The 21,933-nt window shown below is 56.0% G+C and overlaps 1 protein-coding gene across 1 annotated transcript in view; it reads left to right on the forward strand.

Moving 5' to 3' along the window:
* PLXNA4 (plexin A4) overlaps positions 1-20,522 on the forward strand; it is a 345,488-nt gene extending 324,966 nt beyond the window's left edge. Inside the window, exons 25-31 of the mRNA XM_054726089.1 lie at positions 4,450-4,553; positions 5,051-5,150; positions 6,328-6,518; positions 7,370-7,539; positions 11,369-11,581; positions 18,197-18,347; positions 20,318-20,522. Coding sequence (XP_054582064.1) covers positions 4,450-4,553; positions 5,051-5,150; positions 6,328-6,518; positions 7,370-7,539; positions 11,369-11,581; positions 18,197-18,347; positions 20,318-20,413 — 1,025 coding nt within the window. The 3' untranslated portion in view covers positions 20,414-20,522. The remainder of the gene's footprint in view (positions 1-4,449; positions 4,554-5,050; positions 5,151-6,327; positions 6,519-7,369; positions 7,540-11,368; positions 11,582-18,196; positions 18,348-20,317) is intronic.
* The last annotated feature ends 1,411 nt before the right edge of the window (positions 20,523-21,933 follow it).

Raw genomic sequence — 21,933 nt, forward strand, 5'->3', positions numbered from 1 at the left:
CTCTTTAGATGGTACAGTCTCCGCTCCTGGGGCAGGTTTTCAGACCTTGTTTGAGGTGACGGTGACACTGGTCCTGTCATGGCCCTCTCAGCTCTTCCATGATGTGCTTCTGTGTGGCCAGGCATTGAGGGCTTCAGGCTCTGGCCCTGCTCCCTGGACTCACCTGCCAGCATGTGTGCAGCAGTAGGTCGTGTCTCCTCCAGATTTCTGCTCAGGACCCTGCTCTTGGAGGTAGAGCCGGCTCTGTGCAGAGTGGCATGTGCTCCTGGTGAGAACCTGCTCTCGGTGCCCCGGGGGAGGAAGGTGGTCTGGGTGGAACACAGGCGTCTGGCTCTGGAGTTCCTCCCTCGTGGATCATGAGGGTTGGCTCCAGCACTTCTAACCAGCCTGTGGGCATCTCCTTCCTGCCTTGCCCTCCTAGGCCAGCCCTCCTAAAGCTCCCTGTGATGGGTCTGAGGACGGATGGTGGTAGAAAGACTGGATCAAGGATGGGGGGGGTGGGGTTGCTACAAAGCTTTCTGGATCCCCAGCCTGGGTAAAATGAGGTGCATGCACGAATGTGTGTGCTTGAGTGTGTGTTTTTGAGTGTGTGCCTATGTGTGTGTTTGTGTGTGTGTGTGCACGTGCACACACCATGCTCCTGCCAGCAAGCACAGGGCACGAGGGTCGGAGCTAGTGAGGTGCTGTGTACCTCCAGGAGGGTTTGCTTCCCGGGGTAGCATCCGCTGGTGGGTGGGGGACCCTCCAGGAGCTGGGCCAGTGATATACTCAGTTCCATTGTCTCCTTCACAAGGGTTGGCTTGCAGATGAACCCCCTCTCTTTCCCTAGACACCTTCTCACAAACCTGGGGCTCACCATGGAGCCCCAGCTCCTCTCCCCTATCGAATCTCCAAGCATTCTCTGGTCTGTCTCCTGGACATCCCCTACAACTCCTGCCCTGCCCCAGGTCCTAAGGCAGCTAGCTGTCTTAGGCAGGGCTCCCCACCTCTTCTCATTCACCCCTGTCTCTGTGGCCCTCAGTTCAACCCCAGGTGCCCTAGCATGGTGTGCCAGATCGTTCTTAACTCATTTCCTGTCTTGCGTGTGCCTCTCCAGCCTCTTCCTTCCACGGCCTCCACATGCATGGGTCCTTAGACGTGTCCCATAAACGGCACCATTGGTTCTGAACTGCTGTCCCCATGCTAAGTGAGGCAAAGGCTGTTGACCCTTCAGCACTCAGCTCTGGCCGCCTCCCCACCCCTGATCCTGCAGACCCTGCTCTTCCTCCAATCACCTGAGTCTTGATTCATTGTTCTCCACACACCTCAGCCAGTGGGCAAAGCTTGTGTCCACGCACCAGCGCAATTCGGACTTGCTGAGAAGGAAGTTCTATGTCCAAGCTACACTGCCAGTGGTGCCCGTGGGTTCCTAGAGCTCTGAGTATGGAGCTGAGTGGACGCAACTACCTGCCAGCATCGTGGCGCAGCCACAGCCCAGGGTTCCAGCCAGCCAGCGCTCTCCCTCCCCCCACACTCCTGACGCCTGGGACTCACAGAGGTGGCGGCGTGGCCATGCTGCAGTGCCTGAGCTGGGCCCACGTCTGCCAGAGTCCGGGGCCTCTGGTTATCTGTCTTTGTACCCCGAGGACCTGGTCCAGTGCCCCACCCAGAGGAGGAGCCCTCTCAGTGCCCTTGGGAGGGGACTCAACTGCTTGGCAGAGTGAGCAGCGGCTGGGGATGATGACACGGGGTGTGTCTTCCCAACCTGTTTCTTTAACTTCCCAGCCATACAATTAGGAGAATGCGTAGCGATAATTTAGAGAGCGTTTATTTCTGGAATGGGCACGCCTCGTTGTGTTTCTGAGGACTTCAGACCATCCTGGGTCCCCGGTTGCTAATAGAGTAGCTCTCGGTTCACCTCTGACTTCAGCTCACTGTCTGCCTGCCGTGGACACCAACACACAGCCAGACCTCTCTTCAGACTTGGGAAAGGGCCACCATCACACACTCACTTACACACTCTTCCCCTTCATCCGTTCGTTCTTTCATCCATTCATCCACGCAGTCACACTATTCCTTTAAGAAATACTCCTCCAGGACTTGCTCTGCCCCAGGTGCTGGGCTAGCCCTGTTGGGTGGCCTCTAGCAGCAGCACTTCTGTGTTCCAAGGACAGGCCATCACTCCTTAACGGCTTGGGGTGCCCATGGCCACACTCTGCCCTACTTTTCAGTTGGGGGCAGAGAGGCAGCCTGACTTTCATTTGCTTACATAATAGTGGACACAACCCAGAGCCAGGGCAGCTGGGTACAGCCACACAGGCTGCGCACGGCTCAGCGCAGGGCGGTTATGCAACAGGGAAGTCCGCACGGGGCTCCAGAATCCACTGTCACTGCTAGTCCCTCAGGCTGCGCGGCTTGTCCAGATTGCACTGAGGTACCCGGCTCCACTGGGAGGGGTGCCAGTGCAGCTGCTAAGCCAGACGCTGGCCCCGGCTGGTCCCGTCCCCGTCCGGTCTCGGCAAAGCCCACAGCACTTCCGTGGAGGAGACCCCTTCTCCCTTGGGCCCAGCCAGTGGGCTTAGCACCCAGCCTTATCCCCAGCTTTGCCTCCAGACCCCAGGCGGGAAACGCAGAGCACTGACTTCTGTGCCCCAGTCTGCTGTGCTGTCCCCCACCCCGTGCAGCCCTGACTTAATGGCCCTGGCACCACTCACCAGGCAGGCAGGGACACCCACTGTGTGACTGGGACAAAGCACACCACTGCCATAGTCCTCAGCCCAGGCTGGGCTTCACCGGCGTCTGAGTGAACCGCCGGTCAGCGGCCCAACCAGCTGGGAGATATTCCTCTTCTTTTGTCCCAGCCACTCAAAAACACATGCATCCATACATCCACACACAGCCACCTGAAATTTAAAACCCACACAAATAAAACAGCACAGCAACAAGCAAAACACTGGTGACCAGGTGCCTCCCTGGGGCGTTTCCCCTGTCGCTCACTCCCCTACCTGCCCCGAGGCCCTAATCGCCAGGATCAGTTCCAGCTGATCAGCAGCAGCACTAAGTGATGGGCGGTCCCCAGAGGCCCAGCAGGGCCTGCTCCGGTGAACACAGGTGGCATCCTTATGTTCTCATTCCTGGGACAGTTGGACACCACCTGAGGCGCTAACCCAGGCAGCGGGTGAGCCCAGGAGTGGGAAGCAGGGGCTCAGATGTCAGGAGCATCTCTGCTGCTTCTCAGGGCAGGCAGCCCCTCTCTGGGCCTGTTTTCCATATGTAGCACTGGCCACGCCGAGTGCACAAGGCAGGGAGGAATTGGTGCTCTCCTTGCCACCAGTGTGGCTGGTCATGGACCCACAGCTCAGCCTTGACGGGAGCGGAATGGAGGGAGGGGATCTGAAATGTGTCTCTGTGGGCCATAGGGAAATCCATGGCGGGGTCAGGCGAGGACTGGGTGACTCCTTCCAGCCCTAACTGCCCTCTGTGAATCCCAGACTCACACGGCTCCCAAGTGTCAGCATGTGGCAGGCGTGGCGGGCAGAGTGGCTGCCTGGAAACCAGACTCCTGGCTTCCCGGCTGGAACACATGTTGCACTGATTTCAAAAGGCTGTTTTCCTTTCTGGTGTGTGCGTGTGAGCGTGTATGCGTGCACATGCGCAGGAGCTGGTGTGTCTGGCATGTCCCCGGTCTCCATCCCCAGGAGATTGGTGCCACGTGTGCGATGGGATGTGGTTGATGAGAAACAGCCTCCTAGTTGCCCATGTGGGATCCATCAGCCAGCCCCTGTGTTGTAGGTGTCTGGGCCCATGAGGAGAATGTGGGGGTGTAAGTCTATGCCTATCACATCAACTAATTAGGTGTTGGGTAGATCCCCGAGATGCTGTTATCCACATCAGCTCTGGGCAGGGGGCTGTTTCTGACATGAGACCAGGTTCCGCCGGTCTCCCCACTCCGTCTCACCCAGTCTCCCTGCCCACGGCGATCTGCCTTCTGGCTTTCAAGTGCAGGACACACCCCTGGCGTGGGAACAGGGTGAACAGTGCCGCGCCTGCACCCCGGGTCTCTGTAGCTCCAAGACCTTGTAACCAAGCCAGCGAGCGTGTGGCATGACAGTGCCATTGCCTTGGCTTCGCGCTTTCTTACCTGCTCCCACCCGCCTCGTTCACTCAGCCAAGGTTTACTCAGCACCTACTTCCTGCAGATGTGGCCACGCCCAGGGAACAGGTGGGCAGGGAGGACAGGTGGCGGCATCCCTGGTCCTGGCACAGAGTTTTAGGGATGAAAAGCAGAACTGGAGCTCAGGGCCCTTCTGCACCGAGAGCACCTGCACCCCCTCCTCAGGGAGCGTCTGCCAGCATTTGTTGTCCAGGGTGCCCCTCGATAGGGCTGTGTGGGTGCCCGCACAGGGGTCCTCCGGATCCCCATGGGAGGGGCCCGAGGGCCGCTCTGAGCTGCCGCTGCTCCCTCCGCAGAGTGGCGACAAGGAAGCGGGGTGCGGATGATCCTGCAGGACGAGGACATCACCACCAAGATCGAGAATGACTGGAAGAGACTGAACACGCTGGCCCATTACCAGGTGGGGGGACTGTGGAAGGGAGGAGGGGCTGGCCAGCAGGACCCAGTTCCCTGCTCTCTCAGTCCCCCAAGGCTAGACACCCAGTCCTAACTCCTCCTCACCAGCACCCCATGTTTCCCAGGGGCCCCGGGAGAGCTGATGTCCCCCAGCAGGAAACCCTGACCTCCTTGGAGACAGGCACTGATGGGCAGCTTCCTTCAGGGCCTGGGCGGTCCTGGGAAAAACATCTCCTAGTCCCCCCGTGGGCCCCCTCCGCAAGCCTGGCTGTTGTAGGGGAGAGAGGGTGCTAGTGAGAAGTTCTTGCCAGAGTCCCCCCAAGAGTGAGTCACCACACAGGACACTGTTCAGTGTCCAGATCTGTCTTGTTTTGTTCAAAGGAAAGCCGACAGCCTCCCAAGCCCCCTAGTTCTCTGGTGCAGCCCGAGTCCATCCTGGTGTGTCCCTACCTCCTGGGGAGGCAGAGCTGTGCCCAGCCCTCAGGAGCCTCTTCCCCGCAGGTGCCCGATGGCTCTGTGGTGGCGTTAGTGTCCAAGCAGGTGACAGCCTACAACGCAGTGAACAACTCCACCGTCTCCAGGACCTCGGCGAGCAAATACGGTGAGTCCCTCGCACCGTCCTGGGGGGAGAGGATGCCCTGAGCAGCTGTTGTCATGTTGGCAGTGCTGCTGGAAGGCATGGACCCCCGGGGCAAGGAGCTGGGGGAAGTCAGATGGGGGGGCAAGGAGCTGGGGGGGCGGAGTCAGGCAGGCTGCCACAGGAGAGGAGAGCGGGCTGGGGAGGAGCCCCTGGTCCCGGGCGGAACTCGGGTGCCGGAGCAGAACCTCACCCCCTAGAGCAGGAAAGAACTCTCACCTTTGCGAGCATCTTACAGGCAGGAAGACGCTTTCACTGTGTGATACTCATTATCGTGCCTGAAGTTCATAACAATCCAGTGGATTAAATAATTATTATTTCCCCCTATTATGCAGATTAGCAAATTATAACTCAGAGGCACGGCGGCACACTGTGTAAAGGTCACGCTAGTATGAAGCATTTAAGGGAAGGTACAGGCTCAGGTCTCTGGCTCTGAGGTTTGGCGAGGGGGGGGTGGGGACTGGATGTGGCCTGGAAGCCCAGGTGCCACCCTGTCCCGCCACCATCTGAGTGCCTTGGGGCCCGCTGCCTGACCACCACAAGACCTGGTTTTCTTAACAGCAAACGGGGTTTGAAAAAACTACCAAAATGGCAGGATCGTTCTGGAAAATAAATAGATCACAGAACAGTGCCGCACACAGTAGGCCCTTCATCGTCTCTTCTGTGCAACACTCGCATTTCAGCAAATAAGGGGGAAGAAGTGGCCCAGGCCAGAGGGGAGCGTGCAGGTGAGCAGCTGACGAGACAGCTCGCGGCTGGTCCAGTCATTAAGGGAGACAGGCTACCTGCTCTTACGCTGGTACCTAATTGGCCACACAGAACACATCCTGAGACATGACTTGAGAACTCTGACCAGGAACGTGTAAAAGGGGACACGCTTATGTTTGTACAAGGTGAATGATTCCGGGCTGGCGAGATGCAAGATGCAAGGAGGGAGGGAAGCGGAGTGGGTGAAGTAGCCACAGGTTTCCCGGAGGTGCGGGGAAAGGCCCCCAGCTCCAGGGAATGGACTAACCCGAGGCAGGGGGACAGGCAGAGACCCACAGGAAGGATGGGGCAGTAGTTGGCCTCGGCTGCGGTGGGTGCTCTGTGAATAAGGAAGGCTGAGTGGCCTCACATGCGTGGCCCATCGCATTGGCAGAGAACATGATCCGGTACACGGGCAGTCCCGACAGCCTCCGCTCACGCACACCCATGATCACCCCTGACCTGGAGAGTGGAGTGAAGATGTGGCACCTGGTGAAGAACCACGAGCACGGGGACCAGAAGGAGGGGGACCGGGGGAGCAAGATGGTGTCCGAGATCTATCTCACCCGACTACTGGCCACTAAGGTATCAGACTTCAGACGGGACGGGGCACATGGAGTACAGTAAGGGACTTCACTCCCTCCCCTGCCCCCCCGCCCCCACCCTGAGCTGTGACAGACCCAGCATTTGCACCAGGGCCCCTCTACTCATGGCAGGCACTGGCAGCACAGCACGCCTTCCCAGCACAGAACCTCAGAATCCTTCTCACCCGGGGATCCAGGCAAACCCCACCCACATCAGTGTTGGCGTGCAGTCCGAAGTTTCGTTTCCTTCTCTGTGGGGTTTCTCAAACACAGAGGCCGCATCTATTCACCTGCTTCTGCCATCCTCCTGAAAGAATGGCTCCTCTCTGGGTGTCGTGCAGTCTCTAGGGATGGAACGTGGGGCCCATCGGTGACTTTCCAGGCACCGGTTCTGAGCCTGGTTCTGGGGACATTCTGTGCCGGCCGTTAGTCTTTCGCTCAGAGGCTGGCCCGGACCCTGCTCCGTGCAGAGCCAAATGGGTAACTGATTGCTAGCTGGAGTGAATAAGGCCCAAACCAAACCAGCAGATTGTGTTTGTCTGCTCTGACCCAGTGAGTTGCTCATTAGCATTTGCAAAAAAGTGCTAAAATAACAAGGCCAAATGGTGTTCAACCGAACCGCGTTTTGGCAGAGGAAGGCTTAGTTAGGCCCAGTCATCAGTGGTGTATCTATTCCCCACGTGCAGCACAGAGGGAGGGAGGGGGTGGGGGAGATTTCATGCATGTACTTCCCCGGTTCCAGCCAAGCGGGCCCGGCTCTGCCCTGTCCTCCCCTCCCCACGAGAGGCAGAGCGTAAGCCACCCCGAGAGCGCCCTGGGGGAGCCGTGTGGGAACCTGTGCCGCCTCCCCAGGGCACGCTGCAGAAGTTCGTGGACGACCTCTTTGAGACCATCTTCAGCACCGCGCACCGCGGCTCTGCCCTGCCCTTGGCCATCAAGTACATGTTTGACTTCCTGGATGAGCAGGCGGATAAGCATGGCATCCACGACCCGCATGTCCGCCACACCTGGAAAAGCAACTGGTGAGTGAAGGAAGAGCAGAGGACCAGTCCGGGGAGGCCAGCCGAGCCTAGGGGGGCGGCCACAGGCCATGGTGGTCGCGGGCCACCTTCGCCAGCAGGGACTCGGCGTAGGCTCTCTCTGGGGCTCCCCACCCCTCCTACTGTTTTTGTGCTCACTTCTGACCAATCAAATGGTCCTTCTTTCCTAGCAGTCAGCCAGTCAACTGAAAACATTCATTTAACCAACTAAGTGAGCAAAGTGTAACCTGCCCAATATCGCAGCCAGGTGGCTCTCACAACCAGGAACCTCCTGTGTGCCTGGCATTATGCTGGGCACCGAGGGTACAGGGACCCTCAGCCAGGGCCCCTGCCCTCCGGGGGCTGAGACGCAGGTAAGAGACAGGCAGGCAGCTGCTTGGACAGAGGCCTGTGAGCACCTGGATTGCAGAGGGGCGGCACCCAGCAGCGACGCTTCGGCAGGTTTTGAAGGGTATTTCTCTTCAGGAAGCGGCGGGCTGCCCTTCCCACAAACTCCTTTTCCAAGCTCCCTGTGGGCAGAGACCTTCCCATCACCACCTTGTCTGCCTCTGAGACACCAGGACTCTCTAATTGCCCCTCTGGGTGTCTCCACTCGGGTCTCTCTCTCCTTCCACGTGCACATCCTTCCCCTCGGTCCGTGAGCGATTCGTGCTCCAGGTTGAGACTGCAAGGTCAGACAGCAGGATTCAGCGCCGGGTCTGGAACCTCGCACAGAGCAGGGTCTTGATAAATATTAACGAAGGCGCAGGGCCAAGATGGTCTCTACTTGAGAGTTCTACGCACCACAGGCAAACAAAGCGGGCTGCTCGGTTCAGAAGTGCCTCCCTGTAGCTTTAAGTGATTCCTGTCCCAGGTTGTTCTTCCTCAGAACATTCTCCCAAGGTAGCACGAGCCTGCTGGCCAGCACCTGCCACCTGCTTGGGCTGGTGTGGCGCTAGGGCACAGCCGGGCACCGTGACATCCCGCCCAGAACCCCAAACCAAAACACAGAGGAGGGCAGCAGGCTGCCTGTGGTACTAACACCTTCTTTAGCCTCCTCACTTCCATACCTGAGGATTAGTGTGGTCTCCACGGGAACAGGCATCCGGCAGGGACGCAGGGTTGGGCCATAGTTAAGGGCAGGACTAATCCCACACGGATTCTCAGTGAGAGCTTGCCCATCACGGGCTTCATCCAGCCTTTCTGAAATGAGACTCTGAGTGTGGATTCCCCATTCAGTGCAGCGACACAGGACAGAGGCTGTTCGAGCCTCTGAAAGTCCCCCTGGTCTGGTCTCACGTGGGACTAGGACTCAGCCAGGGACCCTGGCAACCAGCCAGAGCCTGACTGTAAACCAACCTGCTTGCCTCAAGGTGAGGTGGTGTTTAGCCATCGTAGGCAGAGCTGTTCTGAGGGGCCCATCCCCACCTACCAAATGTGCTCCTCTCGGCCAGTGTCCCCAACATGTCACTGTGTGAATGCCGGCCGTCTTCAGAACCCAGGAAAGGCTCTGTCCAGGCATCGTGGTCGGGCTGGGAGAGCTGGTGTCTTCAAAACATCCCTGCATGCCCTTGCAGCACATTATAGTAGATCTCCTGAAATAGTAGCTGAACTGTTTCAGCCCATACCTCCTGCTGGGTGAGCCACCACAGGATATCACAACGTCCTGGGTGGGGCAGACCTTCCCTTCCAGCCCGTTCTTCCGAGGAGCTGGGGGGAGTCAGATTGGGAGGGCAAGGAAACTCAGTCCCCATGGAGGAAAGCTGGGCAGTGGGCGCCGTCCCAGGCTCGGGGTCCTTCACCAAAGGCCACGCCCTGACCCTCCTCGTTGCTACCCAGGCAAGCAGCAGTTAGCCTGGGAATTATGAGCTCTGCGTATTGACTTAGAGTTAATTGTCCCTGATTGAAAAGAGATTGCTCCTTTATTCCTGGACAAAGTGGCAACTCTCCCCACCGCCTCCCTCCACATTCCCTACCTTCTCTCTTTTGGATAAACCTCCTGCTCATTTAGCCTGAGTGACTGCAATCAACCAGAGATGAGTGCCAAGGCTAATGTTAATAATATGCTAATATTTCATTAGGCAGGAGACTCCGTGTGGGGCCCTGGCTTCCTGGTCTGATGTGCCTGTCAGCACAGCTGGCTTAGGAGAGGGAGTGTTGGGGAGAAAGAGCCAGGCAGCACACATGGACTCCCAGAGTCCCTCCTCCGGTGGCACTTCGGGAAACAGGAGGATGTGGACAGGAGACCGTGTTGGCCGGGCAGCCGGGGGGGCCTTCACCTGGGCTCTGAGCCCAGCAGTCATGGTCTCCTCTGTGACCCCGACTTCCACCCCTGTCATGACTCTCCATGCTGTCCCTTTAAGTCCTACCTGAATTTCCCAGGATGAAGTAGGCGCCACTTAACACGGTCAGACTCAACGCTGCCTGCCTGCGCCCTGCCATGTACTTTGTAGGAACTTACATTCTTGTTGACGGACCGGCAGTTTCGAATGTGAGGTCTGGCTGTGTTCATAGCGTTTGTTGCATGAATGTACTGCCTGCTGGGAGAGACAACATCTATAGAAATGTTTACCCGCTGCATTGAAATAATGTTACTCAAAGAGTTTAAGTTCTAAGAGGCAAGCCAAACACATAGGAACATTCTAACCATTACCAACAGTGAGAAGAGCAACCAAAACAACTGTAAAACATCAGGGAGGTGGCAGGAGGTGAGGAGGTGGGGTAGAGGCAGGGAAGTCACAATCCCTCGCTTGGTGCTCCCTGCTCCGTGACCTGCGTCTCAGTGGCTGATGGCGGCATGGATTCCAAGAGCCAGCAGAGGACAGCCCAGGGGGCAGGTGGGCAGGGTTCTTCTGAGACCCTGGGACCCTTCTAGCAGCAGAGAGTGGCTGGCAGTGACCAGACCACCGGGCACGGTTTTTCTCCTCTTTGCCTCTGGTTAGCTGAGGCCCCTCCCGGCAGCACTTCCCCCACACCTTCTCCCAGGGCGCATCCGGCGAAGGAACACCTATGCACCTTTACAGCTCAAACCATCAAGGGCCATCCCCTCCGTGAAGACTTTGCAGATACGTCCCTCTGGGTGGCCCTGATCACGCTTCTCTGAGTCCCACGGTGGGCCCGCCCATCCTTCCGTTCTAGCGTGGACACTTCTCAGAGCACGTGCTTGCTGGCATGTCTGACTTCCCCAGGAACCCACCCGAATGCAGGTCCTTGAGGGCAGAGGATGTGTCTTGTTCACACTGCATCCCCCGGTGCCAGCACGGTTCCTGGGGTGCAGAAGGTGCCAACTGGGAGAAAGAGGGAGGGGAAGGAGGGGAAGTGGGGCAGATGAGGGGCCGTGAAGGTGTTCTTTTCTAAGTGACTGGCTTGGAGATGAGAAGCTCATTAGCTCCTCCTAAACTGCTCCCCTCTGGCATCTCCACTAAGTAGGAATAAGGTGATGTTCCCGGGCAGGGAAGGGGGGTGTGACTTCTTCCAGGCTGTTCTGAAGGTTCGCCTGTATGCAGCATAGGGGGCAGACTGTGGAATGGAGCATCAGAAAGCCCACTGCACAGCGCCCATCACGGCTCCTCCGACCCCAGGCCTGTGCTGTGAGGGACACTGAGCCTGCAGCCCCGCCTGCCATCACTCCCTCCCCAGTGCCCGTCCACACTGTCTCTCTGGATGGTTAGCCTTGCTGATCCTCGGTTTCCCTGCAGGTAGATTGGTGGCATAGAGACGGCCCTTAAGAATGTCAGTCCCCAGCCTCTTCTCTTTCTCCAGAGAGCTCTCCGGCCAAGCTACGGGCCCGCACCCCATCTCCTCTGACTGTCTGCCTCTTCCCTCCACACAGTCTGCCACTGCGCTTTTGGGTCAACATGATCAAGAACCCCCAGTTTGTGTTTGACATCCATAAGAACAGCATCACAGACGCCTGCCTCTCCGTGGTGGCCCAGACCTTCATGGACTCCTGCTCCACGTCGGAGCACCGGCTGGGCAAGGACTCCCCCTCCAACAAACTGCTCTACGCCAAGGACATCCCCAGCTACAAGAACTGGGTGGAGAGGTGAGTGCTGGGCTGGGCGCCACGGCTGGCAACTTCCCCTGTCTAGGGGTCCTCCTCCCGATCCACAGTGGGCGAGGCTTGCAAGCAGGTAGTTCACAAAGCCGAACCCCAAAGTTGCAGCACCCACACCCTCACGCACCCTGTATTGTTGGCTGAACAAGAACTGAGGGACTTGGCTAGGAATTTTCATGGGGCTCTGCTTCCCTGCCTGGAAAACACAGATCTTAGTGGCTGAAATATTTTCTAGGCCCAGGAAGGAAATATGGTCCCTTGCTCTAATCACCCCCCCACAAAAAAATAATAATAATAAAAATAAATACTTCGAGGACTGAATAGCATCTTTCCACAAAAAGGCTGGCAGCCTCTCCCCATCTTCCCCGGTGCCTCTGGCAGTCCTACCAGCATCCTGTGGGATGTCATTGCCGCTCCAGTTCCCCACTGTCCCAGTCCCTGGACTCTCTCACCGTGAGCCCCTCTGCCCTGGGCCTTGCAGTGCGTTCTCAGCCATCGCGGCCTCGATCTGCTCACAGCCTCAGCCAGTGCACCTGCCACTGAGGGCCCCCTGCAAGCTGTGGAGTGGGGGTGTCTGGGTGCAAAGCTCACTTCTGGTAAAGAACACTTATGGTTTATCCGGGCCGCATCAGCTCCCTGCGCCAAGCACCTGAGCTAAGCAACCAGCTGACGCTTTGTTTACTTAATCATGACACTAGCCCTGGGATATGAGGTCAGGATTTACAACCTCATTTTGTGTCCATGAAGGTGAAGAAATGTACATACAGAATGGCTAAGTAATCAGCCCAAGATGACTTAAACGTGATCCCCAAACGCAGCTGACTCCCACATCTCTTTTCTATTACGTATGATACTTTTAGACAGGGCCTCTGCCAACCCATAGGGTGTGCTGTGTGGATTAAGGGAGGTGTCCTTTCTACCGGGGGATGTGGCCCCGGCCAGGGTGCGTGGTTTGCGCAGGGAACAACCTGCACAGTCTACATGACGGGCCTGATTTAGAGTCCCTCTCTCCTTTTCTCAGAGAAGCAAAAAGCTCAAAGTTGGTGCCTTTTCAAAGAGTAAAAGAGACCAGAAATTGTTCCTGACTTGGTGACCAAAGACAAAATGTATCACTTCACCACGGCGTTGAGACGTCATACTTGTGCATTGCCTTCTCTTGTGCAGAAGAAATGACAAGGGGGGTGGGTCCTGGCCACCTCAATAGCAGTTCTACAAGGGTTGACTCCTTTTCCCTCTCCTCTCTGCTCTTTGATCTCCTCCCTGCCCCTTCCTGTTCAGGCATGTGGTGGGCATGCAGCCCTGGCAGGCAGTGAGAGAGCTCACTCTTTTGTTCCTGTATCTGATTGTGTCCGAGTCACCAGGAGAGGCTCTTACCTCCCTCTACGTGTAGACAGTGGCTCATTCTTTGACAGTAGACCTGTCAGGAGCAGGCCCTCCTTTGTGGTCAGCCGGCTCTTCAGCAAAGAGAGAAAGAGGCAGCAGCTGGGGTTCTTGGTTATCCCTGCACCGATGCAAGGTCTCTGTGATAGGACCACTGGCAGGGAGGAAGGGAGCAGGGATGTGAAGGGCTGGGAGCATTTCTGAAACATCTGCATAGAGGACGCTCCCAGAGCATAGCTGATTGGAGATCGGCTGGTAGAGATCAGAATAATGCATGCACCAAGCTAATGGGCTCTCTTTCACTTGATGCTAAATGAGATTTGTGCCACGCAGCTGCTATGGGTCATGAGTAACCCCAGTTCATTTGGTTATTTTTAGGAGTGGTTTGATGGTTTCCACTCCTTATCCCACCAGTTTCTTAGCAACCCATGTCACTCTCAGGAAGTCATTTTTCTCTTGCGTGAGGTCCCACCTCCCTTCTCCTCTCATTCTGGGATGAGGGTACAAAGATGGAGGGGTGAGGAAACCATATGACAGGTCTGGAGACCAAGCTTCTTGAACTTGGTGATGAACAGATCAGTCCTACTCTCATTCCCGGGAGACTGCCTCTGAGCTTGTCTGGCTCCCTAAAAGGGACCCACTCAGGACCCAGCAATCCTGGACTCCCACTCACCCTTCCACGGGCACTGGCAGCCTCCAGTTCGGAAGAACAGTGGTAGAACACCCTCCTTCTGAGGCTGTGGTCCTCCCACCTCTGAATCACCTGCCCAGCTGCTGGAGCACGCAGACAGCCTGCATAGGACTCATGCTCCGTAACTCACCGCACCCTCCACACATTGGAGAGGCCTCTGTCCCATCCCATGAAGAACCAGGGCTTCCCTGGCCACCCTCTGTACATAAGGGGTAGAAAGTGTATGGATTCAGGAGGCCTCTTCACTCTGTTGGCTGAACAGCCTGGATGATTCTATCCCATTTCTGCTGGTTTGCATCTCCTGGAAGTTCATCCACCTGTTCTCTGTCACATTCTTCCACCCCATTTCTGCCTCCAAGTGCCTTGCAGTGCTGATGGTTGGGGGCCCACTGCAGACTCCCAGTCTCCGCTGCCTCCATCCAGGCATCGGGGCTTTTGCCGTGGCCACATCTAGAGAAAGAAGACTCTCTTGGCTCCTAGCAGCAGTCAGCTGCTACACTCATCTTACAGAGAACTCAACCACGCCTGTTGTGTCACCATCAGTTGTCATTTCATCACCAACAGCAGAAAATGTTCCTGTTCGGTAGTAATTTCCTCTCGTGTTAAATTGGAAGAGCTTCAAGGTTGTCCCCGCGGCCACATCAGCCTCGCTCCCTTGCAGCCACAGGCTTTCCTGTAGGAATGAGTTCAATGGCCCACAGCTGGCCCACTGGTGGGGGGTGGACGAGGGGCGTGTCACACACAGGAATGCCATCGATCATAGGTGTCACCGCATGGAAAAGGTTACGAATTTTAAATATTTAAATATGCCTCCTAAGGAAACCATCCATTCAAAATGCAAAGCTGTGACAGGTCACCCTGGGAGCAATACTGGAGGTGAAGTATAGGCATTTCATTAACTTGTTCATTAATCCCCGGGTCAAACATTTATGGTATCCATCATGGCTGCATTGGGCACTCGGGAGAGATTAGACTTGATCCTTCCCTGTGGCTCTCGTGGTGAAGGACACATGGACAGGCACTGGGCAAGCCCCATGAGCCATAGTAGGGGCACTCGGGGAGTGAGGTCAGTGAATGATTCACAGGGGAGAGATGTGTGTGCAGCCACCTTAAAAGGCAAGTATCCGGGGACATCAGAGTATCAGGCCCCAGTGTTTTGCACATCTGATCTTTGTCCTAGAGGTGTTTAAAGGGATGACAACACTTTGTTCTTCTCTTAGAGTTCAGGGCTTGGAGACCACCTTCTTGATCTCATAAGTAGAGCTGAGACACCCACCCTTATACACCAGGCCCATCCCATAGAAGCCCTAAATGTGAAACCCTGCAGACTGGCCAACAGTGGAGGATCCAGCTCTCTGTGGCCCTTCCCTTTAGAACCACTCCCCAAAGACTGATTTCGGGACCACAGGGTGCAGACAGCCACCTGGTATGAACAAATGCAGTGAAGAAAGCTGGGAAAGGCCATTGATGGGGCCTGGACCTCCTCAGTAGGCTTTGGCTAACCTGCCAGGGCCTGGCCAGCTCAAGGACCATCCTGGGGACTTTTAAACACCCATCTCTTCTGAAGAAGGACTCAGCTGCAGGCAGAAATCCCATAGGAGCAAGTTCATGTACAGGGGCCCAGGCTGACCTTGCCCTTCCTCGCTGCACAGCCATCTGATAAGAACACTGGTTGAAGTTCATTACTGGAGCATAATTGCATTCTTCACAATCAATAAGGCTGCTCGGTGGCGGAGCCCAGCACAAAGACCGGCACAGCAAGGACTGAGGAGGAGGCAATTGTGCACACAGCAGAGAGATGCCAGGGCAGGGTCATTATCAGGTTCAAGGGGTGCTGTCAAGAAGGTGGGGTTGGACAGTAGGGAGATGGCAAGGCAGGGATGCCAAACCCTGCAGGCAGGATGGGTCCACTCAGCACCAGACAGGGCCAGGGATGAGAATGGGACAAAAGTTCTACAAGCCCCACATTCATCCAGGCCATTGTGCTGTTTGTTGCTGTGATTTAGACCTTGCTGAAATAGGACATGTAGTCTATCTGCTGATGGGCTAGTATATGGCCCCAGACATACACTGGTCCGATCCAGAGCCCTCCACACAAGCAACAGAGGAGACATGGGGGCTGTTCAGTGCGGACTTGAGAGAATATGTCAGGTGGGGCCAGGTGGGGCCATGGCCCATGACTTCAGATGAGAAGATCAGAGCCCCTGCCCTCTCCCCTCTCTACTCTCAACCCTGCCCCACCCCCTCTTTCTCACGCAGACACACTTTATAAGTATTCCCTTGGGAGAAATGGACTGGGATTTCAGTGTGCTACAAGCCATTACAAAGGGACAGAGTGTGGACATCTGCTGTCTCCATGGAAACGTGGTCACCTACCCCAGGGACGAGAAAGGCAGCAGGGGGAGCCCTGGTGCTGTTTGCAAAAAGCCTGACAGAACCATCCATCTACCTGTGAAAGGTTCACAGGCAGGTTTCAGACACAGCAGGAGTCTTTGCTTGTGGTGACAGTCCTGTCCTGTCAGGGGGACCTGAGTTTCCATCCTGGTCAGTCATTCTGACTGCCCAGAGGTGACAGAGTGTAACTGCCTGGAGGGACCTCTGAACCTGGTCGTGTTAGCCTGGAGTTTGGGTCATTTGTTCATTTCTCACCAGTAGGACCTGAGAACATAACCTGACAAACATACTGTGCTCAGTGGGCATGGAGTCGTGAGGGGACAAGGACACAAACCTCCTGGGAGTGGCCAGGCTGGGAGCCACCGAGTCCCCTAGGTCTGTGCTATGCAATGGAACATTGGCATTTATTGTGTCCCAGCAATAGTGGCAGTGAATGGCTGGAACTTTCATACCTGGGATGCATTAAGTGGCCAGCACCCTGAGGAACCTGAGGATGCCCTGGGTGGGTTGCAGGCCTGGAGGGGGCTCCCTGGTGTGAAGCATAGGAGCCAGAATGAGGCAGGACCCAGAGCTGAGGCCCAGACTTGCAAAGATGAGGAGGGACCAGGGAGCAGAGGACCCCGCCCTGAAAGAAGCTTGTGACCGATGGAAGTCCAATGAGATGGGGCAGGACGGCCTCTCCTGAGCCCCGGGCTCCTCTGAAAAAGGCCATTTCATTAAGTGCTTGTCCTTGTGCCTATCTCGACAGCACGTCATGGGCCGAGACCTCCCGCCAAAATGCAATCAGTTCAACCACGCAGTTGGCGAATGTGTCTGTGTGGCGGGTCCCAGAGGGATGGAGATTCTCTCCCACCAGCCTGTCCCTTGCCAGAGGGCACAGATTTCATCTCCCTCCCACTGCCTTCCTCATTTTCCAGACAAAACGACAGGTCTGCAATCACAGTGCGACCGTGGCTCAGAGCAGCGGCCATCCCGCCCCACCAGCCCAGGGACGCCCTGACAGCAAATGGAACTGTCATTCCGTGGCAGGCCCTTGAGCACGATGCCAGCCTGTCACCCCACTCCTAGACACCGCTGGGGAGCAGTGGAGGTCGGGGACCAGGACTGATGGGTGCATGGTCCATGCAGTGAGGGGTGTGGGAGAGACAGGGCTGGGGTCCCGCGTGAGACAGTTCTAGAGCCTCTGAAGATGTCCCTACTCCTACCTGATCCAGCCATGGGTCCTGGGAAGTCCCAGGGCCTGTCGTTATCACCCACACTTACACAGATGAGAATGGGTGCCTCTCCTAAAAGTGTGTGCCCCAGATCTCTCACTTGCCTCCCCTAGTCCCTGCCCTGGCGACTGTCCCCACCCCCTCTGTTTTAGGTGCTTGGGCTTGCCTCCCAGCACCGAAGGTCCTGCGGGACTCTGGGTGTGCGGGACTCTGTCTCCTCATCTCCCTGCCTGTGCAGCTACCTGGTTCCATGCAGAAGGTGCCCGGGAGAGGGTAGGCGGGGCTCTCTTTGGGGCAGTGGGCCCTTCGGTTACTCATTAGGAAACTGCACAGCTCCCCTCTGGCGGGAGAGTTGGGGTTTGCTGCATAAAATGTCAAATTGCAGAAATTAAAAATGTAAATGCTGGCATCTAATTAACCAGTTGACAGCAGTGCACAGCTGCAAGTGACAGTGACTGATTGCCTTCTGCCAGCCTCAGTCCCCAAGCAGCCCCAGCTCCTCCCGGTTAACCCCAGGAGGGGAGGACATCAAGGCAGAGCAACTGCTTGGAAGAGCCTTTGGGGCCCGTGGAGGGACCTCTTACGTGTATGGGAGGGGGTTCCAGGGGGACATGAGAGATTTACTGGACCTCGATGGGGGCAAAACCAATGCAGAAAACAGCCCCTCCTTTCTCCTGGTCCTACCCCTGTGCACCCTCTGACGGTGTCTGTCCACTCCCCACATCCCTGCCTCTGTGCCTCTTGCATCCAGAGCTGCAGAGGGCTCTCCTGGGCAGACCCCGCAGCCCAGATGGGAGAGCGCCCACTGTGGTCCCCAGGGGTCACACAGAGGCATTGCTGGCCCAGACAGTGCTGGCGGTGTCCCTCTCCCCTCCGCTCCACGTGCACCGCTCCAACCCCTTTCCTCCCCACCCATCCCGGCAGGTATTATTCGGACATCGGGAAGATGCCAGCCATCAGCGACCAGGACATGAATGCATACCTGGCCGAGCAGTCCCGGATGCACATGAATGAGTTCAACACCATGAGCGCGCTCTCGGAGATCTTCTCCTACGTGAGCAAGTACAGCGAGGAGGTGAGCCCCACCCAGACACCTCCTGCCTCTGCTGGGAAAACCCTGCCCAGGACTCGGGCTGCACTGCAGAGACACCAGAAACATTCCATTCTGTGCTTTCTGCATTCATCCCTGTGCTTCTCAGACATACAGATCAAGTAGCTGTTTCTTTCCTTGTCTCTCCTTTGTTCCCATTTCTTCCCTGCCATTCCCTCCCTTTATTTTTCCCATTTCTCTATTTGATCTAATTTTCTTTGAACAAGCTATTCCCCTCCCCCATGGGCAGGCCATATGGTCTGGCATGGAATGGTGCGGTACAGTATGCTATGCTAGGCTATGCTAGGCTATGCTAGGCTATGGTATGTTGTGTTACAGTAGAGAGCAGGATAGATGCAGAACAGACTAGAATGGAATCTGCTTTTACTTGCTATGCTTCCCGCTTGGAAAACTTTACTGAGATCATTGCCACTGCAGACACCACCTTCTTTCTGGTTGTAAAGGTGTTTATGCGAGTTTTCTTGGTCATGCCAACTTAGACCAAGGGTTCAGGTCCAGGCTCCCTGTGCCTGAGCAGCAGGAGGACTACCCTCTCTATGCCCTGGCTTCTCTCCCTCCTCCCAGCCTTGTCACCAAGAGAGGGTCTAGGAGCCCCAGGTGGAGGCAGGAGCCCCAGCATGGTGCAGGCCCAGGCGTCCTCCATAACCAGGCTATGAACCTCAAGTGGAGGGGCAGCCTGAGGCAGGCACCTGGAGGGAGGGACGTGATGCCAGCCTGCGGGCCAGTGCTGGCCCAGGACAAGATGTGTACCTGTCTGTGGCCACACAACAGAAGTAAGGACGATGTAAAGTACGCAGTGTGTGAGTGCAACGGACTCACCTCGGAAGGAACAGTTCCTTAGTCTACAAGGCACTTGTCTGCTGCCAGGGTTAAGACAGCCATCCTTACAAAACGTTGGTGCCAGTAACTGGTGATTCTTGGCTACGTAAGAAGTTGGCAACTTTATTGTTTTCTCCCCAATTAAAAACGCATGAAATCCAAAGCTCAGGGAGCCTCCCCTTCTCTCCTCCCCTCCGCCCAACTGTTCCCTGCCCCCCCCCCACCCCAGCCCCCAGCCCCAGTGGACTCCACCCCTGTGTGCTGTGCGCCCCTCCTGGAGCAGGCATCCTGCAGTGAGTGCCCATGCGTGTTGCCTGACTTCATCCTCTCCCCTGGAGCAGCCCAGAGGGGTGCTGGTAGTTCCCACATTGTGCCGATGAGGAAATGAGTAACAAAGATGGGGTTCAGAGAGGTTACATGCTTGTTTCATCCCAGATCACCCAGCTAGAAACTGGCAGACCCCTTATTCAAACCCACATCTCCTGAGTCTGAGTCAAATTCGAACACTTTTCTTCCCGTGCCACAAACATTCGTGGTCATTTTCCTCCACCAACCATCTGAGCTCAGGAAAGGTTTGGCAGATATTATCCATTAGGTGCTAATGACCAATAAAGCTTAAGATATATTAAGCTTCTAGTGGTATTTGTTTCTTAATAGTTTCAAAGTGAAGCCAATGGGTTAAGGCTTTCCTTTATTGGGCGGGGAATTTCTTAATATCTGCAAAATCACGTTCCCCGAGACGCTGGGGTCTGGAGCTGCCTGAGGTGTAACACGCAGGTATCCGGAGCATCCTTGCACAGGTGTCTTCTGCCCACTGTCAGCTGTCCTACGTGGGCAGTAAAATGTACACGTTTACTCAGACATGCTGATCTGTGTGCTGACATCCTGTATTCATTGGCAAGCAAGTGCCCAGACGTTGTCCCTGCACCCGAGTGCCCTCCACGCTCCCCATCCCTGTTCCTTAGGCCGTCTGTCTACCCAGCAGCTTCGTGTGTGCATCTTCACATGCGCACGTTTTCCCACATCTCTGACTCCGTCCCCCGTCTGCATGCACCCTAAGAACACAGAACATATACATGCAAACGGTAACCTCCCCGTTCTCGCCCCTCCCACAGATCCTCGGACCTCTGGACCACGATGACCAATGTGGGAAGCAGAAACTGGCCTACAAACTAGAACAAGTCATAACCCTCATGAGCTTAGACAGCTGAGAACCGTCCTTCCAGGCCCCCCCTGGAGGGAGGGACACACCAAGCCGTGCCTCAGTCTAGATTATCATCTTTACCAAGTGCAAGTTCCGACTGGCGTCAGCAGCATCCCCTGAGCAGCGCTGTCTCTCTCTCTCTCTCTCTCTCTCTCTCTCTCTCTCTCTCTCTGCCTCTTTCTGTCTCTCCCTCCTTCCTGGATCCCTTCTCTTTCAGTTGCTTGGCTAATAATACACTTGAATCAAGCCACCAACCCTCAGCTAGTCCTGAATGGCCAGTCCTGAAGAGAGGGACTGGACCAGAAGATTCCAGAGGAGGCTCTCTTTCCCGGCTGACCCCACGCATCAGCAACAGGGCCCACAGATGGATGAGGAGCCATGGATAGAGGCCGTTTCTACTAGTATGCTGCTACTTCACCTTCCACTTCCTGAGAGCCCCACATCGGTCCGAACCTTGGCCTAGAGAAGAGGCAGTGAGCTCAGTATTATCTTTGCTGGGAAGACATCAACTGGCTCTACTTCCCCACATTTCCATCCCCAAGGGGTCAGTCAGTGGTATGATCCCTTTGCAACTGTGAGAAGGAAGGCCACACCTCCTACATATGACCAGAGTTGGGGGCAGGGGCTGAGGAGTTAGGGGGTGCTCTGTGAGCTGTCTGTCACTTGTTGGGTTGGCATCCAGAGGACTCCTTGTCCCTTCCAGTCTTCTTGGAGTTCTTCCAAATGCCCATAGGGACCTACCTGCCAAGCCTCCTCCCCTGCCTGTGGAAAGCCAGACAAGAGAAAGAGTAGCAGTTACATTCCACCCTGGGGATACTCCTAACCTTCTACTCTGGCTTCTAGTGGCAGAAATGTAACATGGAGGGTAAGAAGAGGAGAGTTCATCTACCCTGGAAGCAGGATTTGTTGTTTTCCATTCACCCCCAAGTGCAAGTGAATCCCAACCATAGTCGCAGGTGTACCATTGCCAGGTCCTCGTCTAGAGAAGGCACCTCCATCCCCCTTGGTCATCACTCAATGAGGGTCAACATAGAATGCAGAGTGCATCCAGGAGATTCTACCTCCAGCCGTCTCCATGGCTCCATCTCCACCATGCTTCCGGACAACTCTATAGAAGGCTTGGGCAAACAGCCTAGCCTCTGTCACCCTACGGAATCCGCGGCCATTTCTATATGGATAACTTTGTCACTGGACTGTCCAGACCTCCTGGGCTATTATTTCATCAACATCTCATTTGTCTCTTTAGCCACTTTCCTTCCTCATCTCTTAGCAGTCATCATTGAAGGAAATGCACCCAAGCACAGCCTCATGGAGACCAATCAAAATGGCAGGCAAACTCAGCCCCTGGCTTGTCAGGTCTGGGAGGACCAAAAAGTCAAGCTGAAGGTCATGGCCAGAAATGGGAGGAGGAACATACAACTGACCTCAGCCCTGACATCTGTCTCTCCATCTGTCCTTCCATCTCTGGATACATCATTTTAGCCAGCCAGGTAGCTATGCATCCTAGGTGAGCATGGACTATGGTGA

This window comes from Eptesicus fuscus, chromosome 14 (assembly GCF_027574615.1).
Source record: "Eptesicus fuscus isolate TK198812 chromosome 14, DD_ASM_mEF_20220401, whole genome shotgun sequence".
Lineage (NCBI taxonomy): Eukaryota > Metazoa > Chordata > Mammalia > Chiroptera > Vespertilionidae > Eptesicus > Eptesicus fuscus.